Below are 13569 nucleotides of genomic sequence, written 5' to 3' on the forward strand. Positions count from 1 at the left end.
AGAAATAGAATAAATAGATATCATATAGAATTAATTAATTATACCCAAATATTTATATTAGTTTTAATATAATATGTATTTTAAATACAGTGTGTTCAAAGTACCCACTCTTAATAACTCTTGACCTGATTTGATTATTGTTTTGAGTGAAAACACGACCCAATTGACCAATGTTGCTCATTTCGAACTCGATTTCACTTTTTGCTCCATGAGCACACTGTAAAAATCTCAGCTTGATATCTTTTCTCATTTTTGAGTTATCGTGTTATCAGACAGACGGAACCGGACTAATAAGGTGATTTTATGAACACCAATACCAAAATTATGTTCGTTGCATCATTATTTTTATTCGTTACAAACTTGGGACTAAACTTAGTATACCTTGATATATTTAATATATACATGGTATGCAAATTTTATTGGACATGCATTTTTTTGGCGAATATTATGCGGCTATTAAAAATACACATAAAATGTCTATCAAATGATTTGTACAGAGAGATATGGTGTTTAAATTATATCCGAGTTTAAAATTGATTTAACAACTACAGATATTAATTGAGTTTGATCAGCTAACGCTGGGGGAATCAAACATTTCATTATAAAATATAAGGATGTTATATAGACTCGAAAATTGAATTACATAATCTATCTTATTTATATTTTCATTATTTTTGAGAGTAAATTTGTATATGATGAATAATTAAATAAATGTAATATTAAATTATTTGAAAAATTTCTTGTTCCAACATATTTTATATTCATATATTCATTTTGTCCTAAGGGGGTCGCAAAGCCTCTACAAGGGATTCACGGAGGATCAACCTCAGTTTAAATCAGGACGTTTTCCGACAATAATTTACAAAAAAAATTATTTATTCACAACAAAACAAGATTCTTTTGAAAAGTTATTAAAAATTAATTTAAAATATAATAATATTTAACTTACATCCACCAGATCGACTTAGGCGATGTGATCCTGTATTTGGACTCACTCCTTGATAGCGTGGCGAAACGATAGTATCACCATTACTTGGTGGACTTGTACATCTACTATTTGTTGATATTGTGTTGCTAATTTTCTTTGCAGACCCTGTAACAAAAAAAATGAAAAAAATTTATTATTTTAAATATTCATCAATTTTCTAAATTTCAAAAAGTGGAATCCAGTATTTTAAGGCTGTACGATCACCAAGGCAATTAAATTTAGGGTTGAAATTATTTGTACTATTTGAATTCATAGTGGACATGAAAACGAACACGGGCTATATATATCCCATTTAGAAAATTTTAAAAAGGTCTGGTTTTTTATATCTTATTATGAAAATAATGAATGTCAGAGAGTAGATACGAACTTTTGAGACAAGCTGTATTTTATATTTTTGAGAGCTATTACTAATGATAAAAGTTTGAGAATTGCTTCCATGATCTATATTGCATCCATTTATACTGAACTTAATACATTATTTATGCTTAGAAAAATAAACACCATCGTAAAACAACTGAAAATAAATGATCGAATTTCAGTAATTCGATGTGTACGATGCATCAAATGTCACAAATGTATTTCTATCAAATAAGTTACTTTTCCATTAGTGAAATCAATATTTTATTAAATCTAAAAACGAAATATTCTCATCTTTTCAGAAAAATACTTGTAATATAACCGTAAAGTGTCTATTTCATTTTCATAGTTCTGTCTACAGAAACTCAATCCCAAACAGACTTTGTCACAGGCTAAGTATAATGGCCTAATTCAAAATCTCTATCATTTCCAGCAAATTATCATTTCTTACTTCCATAAAATTGTGTACCAATATTCACCTTTACGCATTTCTGGTATTTGTCTCCATCGTTCTAGTTTTTTCGGACTTGGGTTACCCCTTTTCTTTTTTAAATGTTTCTTAAAGTTTTCATTTTTTTTAGAAAAGTATTCTAAAATAATAAATATAAAAACTTAATGTTAATATTTTCATTTAAAAAAAACTGTTAAACGTTTAAAAAACAGCTTTTCAGCGAGTTTCGTTTGGGTTAGGTTAGAGTTCAATAAGATAGAGTTCTTAAGTATCCCGGAAGTTGACACACATCATACGCAGACATTAAAATTGACTTAGGTTTTCAAGCTCGATGAAAAGCTCAGTCTACTACATAACTGGTAATCGATAAATGAACATTTTAAATTAAAAAGTTGTTATTCCCCAAAAAAGCAACATTTTATGTTCGAAAACCGCACAGTTTATTCTAAAACGGACCAAAAAGTCTCACCCAAAATTGTTTTTCCGTATAATTGTTTTTACGAATAAATCCAACAAAAGTGGTTTGTTTTTCTGCGAAAATCATTCTTATTACTAAGTTTTATTTGAAGCATTTTCCTCGATAAAATTACCGAGTTTGAAGCATATGTCAACTTAAAAAAGATACACCCCTGTACATAAATACGACTCTGCACTGAAGTTTTACTATTTTAGGTCAGATATATTATGTAACTGAAGTTTCAACTAGTTATTAACTGAAAATTATAAAAAAAAAATGTAAGCCGCCGTCCACTTTTTTGGCTAAAAAATGATTCTTTATAATGTACTGAATAAAAAAGTATCAGGTCATTTTCCAATTCAAAGGGGGGGGCACCCCCTCAGGGCACTTTGAAAATTTTTAACATATAGTTTTATATAAATATTTACTCTCATTGATTTCCTGATTTCCGCCGTCCACCGATTTTATCAAAAAATGATTCTTTATAATGTACTGAATAAAAAAGTATCACGCATTTTCCAATTCAAAGGGGGGGCCACCCCCTCAGGGCACTTTGAAAATTTTTGACATATACACATAACTGAAAAGTTCACCGATTTTATCAAAAAATGATTCTTTATAACGTAGTGAATAAAGAAGTATTGGGTCATTTTCCAATTCAAAGTAAAAAACAACCCCCTAGGGGACTTTAAAAATTTTTAACATATAGTTTTATATAAATATTTACTCTCATTGATTTCCTGATTTCCGCCGTCCACCGATTTTATCAAAAAATGATTCTTTATAATGTACTGAATAAAAAAGTATCACGCATTTTCCAATTCAAAGGGGGGGCCACCCCCTCAAGGCACTTTGAAAATTTTTGACATATACACATAACTGAAAAGTTCACCGATTTTATCAAAAAATGATTCTTTATAACGTAGTGAATAAAGAAGTATTGGGTCATTTTCCAATTCAAAGTAAAAAACAACCCCCTAGGGGACTTTAAAAATTTTTAACATATAGTTTTATATAAATATTTACTCTCATTGATTTCCTGATTTCCGCCGTCCACCGATTTTATCAAAAAATGATTCTTTATAATGTACTGAATAAAAAAGTATCACGCATTTTCCAATTCAAAGGGGGGGCCACCCCCTCAGGGCACTTTGAAAATTTTTGACATATACACATAACTGAAAAGTTCACCGATTTTATCAAAAAATGATTCTTTATAACGTAGTGAATAAAGAAGTATTGGGTCATTTTCCAATTCAAAGTAAAAAACAACCCCCTAGGGGACTTTAAAAATTTTTAACATATAGTTTTATATAAATATTTACTCTCATTGATTTCCTGATTTCCGCCGTCCACCGATTTTATCAAAAAATGATTCTTTATAATGTACTGAATAAAAAAGTATCACGCATTTTCCAATTCAAAGGGGGGGCCACCCCCTCAAGGCACTTTGAAAATTTTTGACATATACACATAACTGAAAAGTTCACCGATTTTATCAAAAAATGATTCTTTATAACGTAGTGAATAAAGAAGTATTGGGTCATTTTCCAATTCAAAGTAAAAAACAACCCCCTAGGGGACTTTAAAAATTTTTAACATATAGTTTTATATAAATATTTACTCTCATTGATTTCCTGATTTCCGCCGTCCACCGATTTTATCAAAAAATGATTCTTTATAATGTACTGAATAAAAAAGTATCACGCATTTTCCAATTCAAAGGGGGGGCCACCCCCTCAAGGCACTTTGAAAATTTTTGACATATACACATAACTGAAAAGTTCACCGATTTTATCAAAAAATGATTCTTTATAACGTAGTGAATAAAGAAGTATTGGGTCATTTTCCAATTCAAAGTAAAAAACAACCCCCTAGGGGACTTTAAAAATTTTTAACATATAGTTTTATATAAATATTTACTCTCATTGATTTCCTGATTTCCGCCGTCCACCGATTTTATCAAAAAATGATTCTTTATAATGTACTGAATAAAAAAGTATCACGCATTTTCCAATTCAAAGGGGGGGCCACCCCCTCAAGGCACTTTGAAAATTTTTGACATATACACATAACTGAAAAGTTCACCGATTTTATCAAAAAATGATTCTTTATAACGTAGTGAATAAAGAAGTATTGGGTCATTTTCCAATTCAAAGTAAAAAACAACCCCCTAGGGGACTTTAAAAATTTTTAACATATAGTTTTATATAAATATTTACTCTCATTGATTTCCTGATTTCCGCCGTCCACCGATTTTATCAAAAAATGATTCTTTATAATGTACTGAATAAAAAAGTATCACGCATTTTCCAATTCAAAGGGGGGGCCACCCCCTCAGGGCACTTTGAAAATTTTTGACATATACACATAACTGAAAAGTTCACCGATTTTATCAAAAAATGATTCTTTATAACGTAGTGAATAAAGAAGTATTGGGTCATTTTCCAATTCAAAGTAAAAAACAACCCCCTAGGGGACTTTAAAAATTTTTAACATATAGTTTTATATAAATATTTACTCTCATTGATTTCCTGATTTCCGCCGTCCACCGATTTTATCAAAAAATGATTCTTTATAATGTACTGAATAAAAAAGTATCACGCATTTTCCAATTCAAAGGGGGGGCCACCCCCTCAAGGCACTTTGAAAATTTTTGACATATACACATAACTGAAAAGTTCACCGATTTTATCAAAAAATGATTCTTTATAACGTAGTGAATAAAGAAGTATTGGGTCATTTTCCAATTCAAAGTAAAAAACAACCCCCTAGGGGACTTTAAAAATTTTTAACATATAGTTTTATATAAATATTTACTCTCATTGATTTCCTGATTTCCGCCGTCCACCGATTTTATCAAAAAATGATTCTTTATAATGTACTGAATAAAAAAGTATCACGCATTTTCCAATTCAAAGGGGGGGCCACCCCCTCAAGGCACTTTGAAAATTTTTGACATATACACATAACTGAAAAGTTCACCGATTTTATCAAAAAATGATTCTTTATAACGTAGTGAATAAAGAAGTATTGGGTCATTTTCCAATTCAAAGTAAAAAACAACCCCCTAGGGGACTTTAAAAATTTTTAACATATAGTTTTATATAAATATTTACTCTCATTGATTTCCTGATTTCCGCCGTCCACCGATTTTATCAAAAAATGATTCTTTATAATGTACTGAATAAAAAAGTATCACGCATTTTCCAATTCAAAGGGGGGGCCACCCCCTCAAGGCACTTTGAAAATTTTTGACATATACACATAACTGAAAAGTTCACCGATTTTATCAAAAAATGATTCTTTATAACGTAGTGAATAAAGAAGTATTGGGTCATTTTCCAATTCAAAGTAAAAAACAACCCCCTAGGGGACTTTAAAAATTTTTAACATATAGTTTTATATAAATATTTACTCTCATTGATTTCCTGATTTCCGCCGTCCACCGATTTTATCAAAAAATGATTCTTTATAATGTACTGAATAAAAAAGTATCACGCATTTTCCAATTCAAAGGGGGGGCCACCCCCTCAAGGCACTTTGAAAATTTTTGACATATACACATAACTGAAAAGTTCACCGATTTTATCAAAAAATGATTCTTTATAACGTAGTGAATAAAGAAGTATTGGGTCATTTTCCAATTCAAAGTAAAAAACAACCCCCTAGGGGACTTTAAAAATTTTTAACATATAGTTTTATATAAATATTTACTCTCATTGATTTCCTGATTTCCGCCGTCCACCGATTTTATCAAAAAATGATTCTTTATAATGTACTGAATAAAAAAGTATCACGCATTTTCCAATTCAAAGGGGGGGCCACCCCCTCAGGGCACTTTGAAAATTTTTGACATATACACATAACTGAAAAGTTCACCGATTTTATCAAAAAATGATTCTTTATAACGTAGTGAATAAAGAAGTATTGGGTCATTTTCCAATTCAAAGTAAAAAACAACCCCCTAGGGGACTTTAAAAATTTTTAACATATAGTTTTATATAAATATTTACTCTCATTGATTTCCTGATTTCCGCCGTCCACCGATTTTATCAAAAAATGATTCTTTATAATGTACTGAATAAAAAAGTATCACGCATTTTCCAATTCAAAGGGGGGGCCACCCCCTCAAGGCACTTTGAAAATTTTTGACATATACACATAACTGAAAAGTTCACCGATTTTATCAAAAAATGATTCTTTATAACGTAGTGAATAAAGAAGTATTGGGTCATTTTCCAATTCAAAGTAAAAAACAACCCCCTAGGGGACTTTAAAAATTTTTAACATATAGTTTTATATAAATATTTACTCTCATTGATTTCCTGATTTCCGCCGTCCACCGATTTTATCAAAAAATGATTCTTTATAATGTACTGAATAAAAAAGTATCACGCATTTTCCAATTCAAAGGGGGGGCCACCCCCTCAGGGCACTTTGAAAATTTTTGACATATACACATAACTGAAAAGTTCACCGATTTTATCAAAAAATGATTCTTTATAACGTAGTGAATAAAGAAGTATTGGGTCATTTTCCAATTCAAAGTAAAAAACAACCCCCTAGGGGACTTTAAAAATTTTTAACATATAGTTTTATATAAATATTTACTCTCATTGATTTCCTGATTTCCGCCGTCCACCGATTTTATCAAAAAATGATTCTTTATAATGTACTGAATAAAAAAGTATCACGCATTTTCCAATTCAAAGGGGGGGCCACCCCCTCAAGGCACTTTGAAAATTTTTGACATATACACATAACTGAAAAGTTCACCGATTTTATCAAAAAATGATTCTTTATAACGTAGTGAATAAAGAAGTATTGGGTCATTTTCCAATTCAAAGTAAAAAACAACCCCCTAGGGGACTTTAAAAATTTTTAACATATAGTTTTATATAAATATTTACTCTCATTGATTTCCTGATTTCCGCCGTCCACCGATTTTATCAAAAAATGATTCTTTATAATGTACTGAATAAAAAAGTATCACGCATTTTCCAATTCAAAGGGGGGGCCACCCCCTCAAGGCACTTTGAAAATTTTTGACATATACACATAACTGAAAAGTTCACCGATTTTATCAAAAAATGATTCTTTATAACGTAGTGAATAAAGAAGTATTGGGTCATTTTCCAATTCAAAGTAAAAAACAACCCCCTAGGGGACTTTAAAAATTTTTAACATATAGTTTTATATAAATATTTACTCTCATTGATTTCCTGATTTCCGCCGTCCACCGATTTTATCAAAAAATGATTCTTTATAATGTACTGAATAAAAAAGTATCACGCATTTTCCAATTCAAAGGGGGGGCCACCCCCTCAGGGCACTTTGAAAATTTTTGACATATACACATAACTGAAAAGTTCACCGATTTTATCAAAAAATGATTCTTTATAACGTAGTGAATAAAGAAGTATTGGGTCATTTTCCAATTCAAAGTAAAAAACAACCCCCTAGGGGACTTTAAAAATTTTTAACATATAGTTTTATATAAATATTTACTCTCATTGATTTCCTGATTTCCGCCGTCCACCGATTTTATCAAAAAATGATTCTTTATAATGTACTGAATAAAAAAGTATCACGCATTTTCCAATTCAAAGGGGGGGCCACCCCCTCAAGGCACTTTGAAAATTTTTGACATATAGTTTTATATAAATATTTACTCTCATTGATTTCCTGATTTCCGCCGTCCACCGATTTTTTCAGGAAATGATTCTTTATAATGTACTGAATAAAAAAGTATCAGGTCATTTTCGAATTCAAAGGGGGGGCCACCCCCTCAGGACACTTTGAAAATTTTTTCATATACATAACTGAAAATTGGTCATCAAAAAATTGGTTTATCAAAAAATGATTCTTTATAATGTAGTGAATAAAGAAGTATTGGGTCATTTTCCAATTCAAAGTAAAAAACAACCCCCTAGGGGACTTTAAAAATTTTTAACATATAGTTTTATATCAATATTTACTCTCATTGATTTCCTGATTTCCGCCGTCCACCGATTTTTTCAGGAAATGATTCTTTATAATGTACTGAATAAAAAAGTATCAGGTCATTTTCGAATTCAAAGGGGGGGCCACCCCCTCAGGACACTTTGAAAATTTTTTCATATACATAACTGAAAATTGGTCATCAAAAAATTGGTTTATCAAAAAATGATTCTTTATAATGTAGTGAATAAAGAAGTATTGGGTCATTTTCCAATTCAAAGTAAAAAACAACCCCCTAGGGGACTTTAAAAATTTTTAACATATAGTTTTATATCAATATTTACTCTCATTGATTTCCTGATTTCCGCCGTCCACCGATTTTTTCAAAAAATGATTCTTTATAATGTACTGAATAAAAAAGTATTAGGTCATTTTCGAATTCAAAGGGGGGGCCACCCTCTCAGGGCACTTTGAAAATTTTTAACATATAGTTTTATATAAATATTTACTCTCAATGATTTCCTGATTTCCGCCGTCCACCGATTTTTTCAGGAAATGATTCTTTATAATGTACTGAATAAAAAAGTATTAGGTCATTTTCGAATTCAAAGGGGGGGCCACCCCCTCAGGGCACTTTGAAAATTTTTAACATATAGTTTTATATAAATATTTACTCTCATTGATTTCCTGATTTCCGCCGTCCACTGATTTTTTCAGGAAATGATTCTTTATAATGTACTGAATAAAAAAGTATCAGGTCATTTTCGAATTCAAAGGGGGGGCCACCCCCTCAGGACACTTTGAAAATTTTTTCATATACATAACTGAAAATTGGTCATCAAAAAATTGGTTTATCAAAAAATGATTCTTTATAATGTAGTGAATAAAGAAGTATTGGGTCATTTTCCAATTCAAAGTAAAAAACAACCCCCTAGGGGACTTTAAAAATTTTTAACATATAGTTTTATATCAATATTTACTCTCATTGATTTCCTGATTTCCGCCGTCCACCGATTTTATCAAAAAATGATTCTTTATAATGTACTGAATAAAAAAGTATCAGGTCATTTTCCAATTCAAAGGGGGGGCCACCCCCTCAGGGCACTTTGAAAATTTTTGACATATACACATAACTGAAAAGTGGTCTTCGCCGTCCACCGATTTTATTAAAAAATGATTCTTTATAACGTAGTGAATAAAGAAGTATTGGGTCATTTTCCAATTCAAAGTAAAAAACAACCCCCTAGGGGACTTTAAAAAATTTTAACATATTTAATTTCTTGTCACATTTACAACACTTTCACTTGTGGCATTTTAATCACTACATCTTAAATTTCACCCACACACATCACTTCAAAATTTAATTCATTAATATGATGAGATTTTCATTGTTATTATGATGTATTTTTGTACAGTTGCGTTTAGTAATTTAGACTAGGGCTGAACAATACACATTTTTCAGATATACTTTTGATCGTTAATTAATAGTTTTTTTTTTTATGATGAATGTGTGTCTATAAGAAAATAGCACTTGATTATTTAAACATTGCGATAGTTTATGAAGCACCTACGTGAAGTTCTGAAAAAAAAACCATTTCCGCACCACCCATTGGGTAGGGTTATGGCGCGTTTTTATAAAATATTAAATTTAAAATTGCATTATTTTTTATCTGTGAGTATAGCAATTTTCTTTTTATATATCAAGTTTGCATGCCAATGATTTTATAAACTGTATTTTTTTTTAACGTGGTATCCTCGTTAAGGTTTATCCGCAAAATTATAATATTTTTATAAAATATGATATTTCAAATTGCATTATTTTTTATCTGTAAGTATAGCAATTTTCTTTTTATATATCTAGTTTTCTGCCAATGATATAATAAACTGTGTTTTTTTTAACTTGGTATCCTCGCTAAGGTTAATCCACGAAATTTAAAATATTTTTATAAAATATTAAATTTAAAATTGCATTATTTATATCTGTGAGTATAGCAATTTTCTTTTTATATGTATATCAAGTTTGCATGCCAGACTTTAAATAATTATATTGTCGAATGAGTGATAAGGAGCATATATTGTGTTTGTCAGTGATACTGTTAACTTTCTAGTTATGATTCAATATGTTGCAATTATTTTTTATGTATGTTGCAATTTTCATTTATTTAAGTTGGGCGATCAAAACTGGAGGAATGCATTTAATAAGTAAATTTATTATTTTTTATTCAAGATGACTGGTTGATAAGGTAAGTAATATTTTTATTTTAAATAGTTAAATTTAATTTTGCTTAGAACCCTTTAGAGGAGTGTGAAACTATATTTTGCAAAAAAAATTGTGCTTCAAATTTTCGAATTTTTTCAGTTTCCAGCTATTACGCAGGTGACATAACTTTTTTTGCTAGTATAACGTTGTTTTACATTTCCCTAAGAAGTTAATTCATTTATTCACAAGAACAAAAAAAGCAAAAATTTTTTCGAAAAATTTTATTTCGTTTTTATTCAAAAATTTTTCTTACAGCTCACTAGCTGAAGCTGGTTACAAATTCTCCATAATATTTTATTAGTTGGAAAAAATTGACAACAAAATTTTGATCCTTCACGATAAAATAATGATGTTAATGTGATGTTAATGTGACGATAAAATAGTGATGTTAATAAAATAATGTGATAAAAATTCAATTTTAAATTTAATATTTTATATTTTATAAAAATATTTTAAATTTTGTGGATTAACCTTAGCGAGGATACCACGTTAAAAAAAAAACACAGTTTATTAAATCATGTGCATGCAAACTTGATATATAAAAAGAAAATTGCTATACTCACAGATAAGAAAAATGCAATTTTAAATTTAATATTTCATAAAAATATTTTAAATTTTGTGGATTAACCTTAGCGAGGATACCACGTTAAAAAAAACACAGTTTATTAAATCATTGGCATGAAAATATTTTAAATTGGCATGAAAATATTTTAAATTGGCATGCAAATATTTTAAATTGGAATGCAAATATTTATTGGCATGCAAATAAATTTAATATTTGATAAAAATATTATAAATTTTGTGGATTAACCTTAGCGAGGATACCACGTTAAAAAAAACACAGTTTATTAAATCATCGGCATGAAAATATTTTAAATTGGCATGAAAATATTTTAAATTGGCATGCAAATATTTTAAATTGGAATGCAAATATTTATTGGCATGCAAATAAATTTAATATTTGATAAAAATATTATAAATTTCGTGGATTAACCTTAGCGAGGATACCACGTTAAAAAAAACACAGTTTATTAAATCAGCATGCAAACTTGATATATAAAAAGAAAATTGCTATAATCACAGATAAGAAAAAATGCAATTTTAAATTTAATATTTTATAAAAATATTATAAATTTTGTGGATTAGGCCTATCGGGGATACCACGTTAAAAAAAACGCGCCATAACCCTACCCAATGGGTGGTGTGGAAATGGGTTTTTTTTTCAGAGCTTCACGTAGGTGCTTCATAAACTATCGCAATGTTTAAATAATCAAGTGCTATTTTTTTATAGACACACATTCATCATAAAAAAAAAAACTATTAATTAACGCTTAAAAGTATATCTGAAAAATGTGTATTGTTCAGCCCTAGTCTAAATTACTAAACGCAACTGTACAAAAATACATCATAATAACAATGAAAATCTCATCATATTAATGAATTAAATTTTGAAGTGATGTGTGTGGGTGAAATTTAAGGTGTAGTGATTAAAATGCCACAAGTGAAAGTGTTGTAAATGTGACATGAAATTCAAGGATTAATGGAAAATATTTTAGCAGCATTAAGGTAAACATTAAATTTTTATTAATATCATAATGTTTTTGTAGATTAGTTATGGAAATCATAAGAAATTTTTTTATATGAAAATTAGGGAGCTTGTAAAAAAAATTACCCAAATATTTTTTCAGTTGTAACTTCAAAAGGAAATGTTGTTAAAAAAAAATTTCGATTACATTTTTTTCACTTAAAAATGATTTTTCTAAGTGGGCTCTGAAGAAGTCATCTGTTTCTGTATATTGTGAAATGGGAAAAATTGTGAAAATTTTGATTTCAAATACAATGCATAATTGAAAAATATTTGTTAAGTCCTGTGAGGGGGTGTTGTTTCGGTAACTGTATCGTAAAATGTTTCCATAATTATTAAAAACAAAGTGAAAAGATAACTGTCTAGCGGTAAATGGCTTAGAAATTATTTTATATAAAATCAGCGGGCTTTCCGGAAAAAATCTGTCAATTTAATACAATGCAAAACTGAAAAATTTAAGTCAAGGCCTGTGATCAGGTGATGTTTCGGTAAATGTATCGTAAAATTATTCAGTACATTATAAGAAATCATTTTTTGAAAAAATCGGTGGACGGCGGAAATCAGGAAATCAATGAGAGTAAATATTGATATAAAACTATATGGTAAAAATTTTTAAAGTCCCCTAGGGGGTTGTTTTTTACTTTGAATTGGAAAATGACCCAATACTTCTTTATTCACTACGTTATAAAGAATCATTTTTTGATAAAATCGGTGGACGGCGAAGACCACTTTTCAGTTATGTGTATATGTCAAAAATTTTTAAAGTGCCCTGAGGGGGTGGCCCCCCCTTTGAATTGGAAAATGCATGATACTTTTTTATTCAGTACATTATAAAGAATCATTTTTTGATAAAATCAGTGGACGGCGGCAATCAGGAAATCAATGAGAGTAAATATTGATATAAAACTATATGGTAAAAATTTTTAAAGTCCCCTAGGGGTTGTTTTTTACTTTGAATTGGAAAATGACCCAATACTTCTTTATTCACTACGTTATAAAGAATCATTTTTTGATAAAATCGGTGAACTTTTCAGTTATGTGTATATGTCAAAAATTTTCAAAGTGCCTTGAGGGGGTGGCCCCCCCTTTGAATTGGAAAATGCGTGATACTTTTTTATTCAGTACATTATAAAGAATCATTTTTTGATAAAATCGGTGGACGGCGGAAATCAGGAAATCAATGAGAGTAAATATTTATATAAAACTATATGTTAAAAATTTTTAAAGTCCCCTAGGGGGTTGTTTTTTACTTTGAATTGGAAAATGACCCAATACTTCTTTATTCACTACGTTATAAAGAATCATTTTTTGATAAAATCGGTGAACTTTTCAGTTATGTGTATATGTCAAAAATTTTCAAAGTGCCTTGAGGGGGTGGCCCCCCCTTTGAATTGGAAAATGCGTGATACTTTTTTATTCAGTACATTATAAAGAATCATTTTTTGATAAAATCGGTGGACGGCGGAAATCAGGAAATCAATGAGAGTAAATATTTATATAAAACTATATGTTAAAAATTTTTAAAGTC

At 29.5% G+C, this 13569-nt stretch overlaps 1 protein-coding gene across 1 annotated transcript in view; it reads right to left on the minus strand.

Moving 5' to 3' along the window:
- The window catches only part of LOC123294568, a 190754-nt gene that overhangs the window by 69650 nt on the left and 107535 nt on the right, over positions 1–13569 (minus strand). Inside the window, exon 5 of the mRNA XM_044875640.1 lies at positions 950–1093. Coding sequence (XP_044731575.1) covers positions 950–1093 — 144 coding nt within the window. The remainder of the gene's footprint in view (positions 1–949; positions 1094–13569) is intronic.

The sequence above is a fragment of the Chrysoperla carnea genome, chromosome 3 (assembly GCF_905475395.1).
Source record: "Chrysoperla carnea chromosome 3, inChrCarn1.1, whole genome shotgun sequence".
Lineage (NCBI taxonomy): Eukaryota > Metazoa > Arthropoda > Insecta > Neuroptera > Chrysopidae > Chrysoperla > Chrysoperla carnea.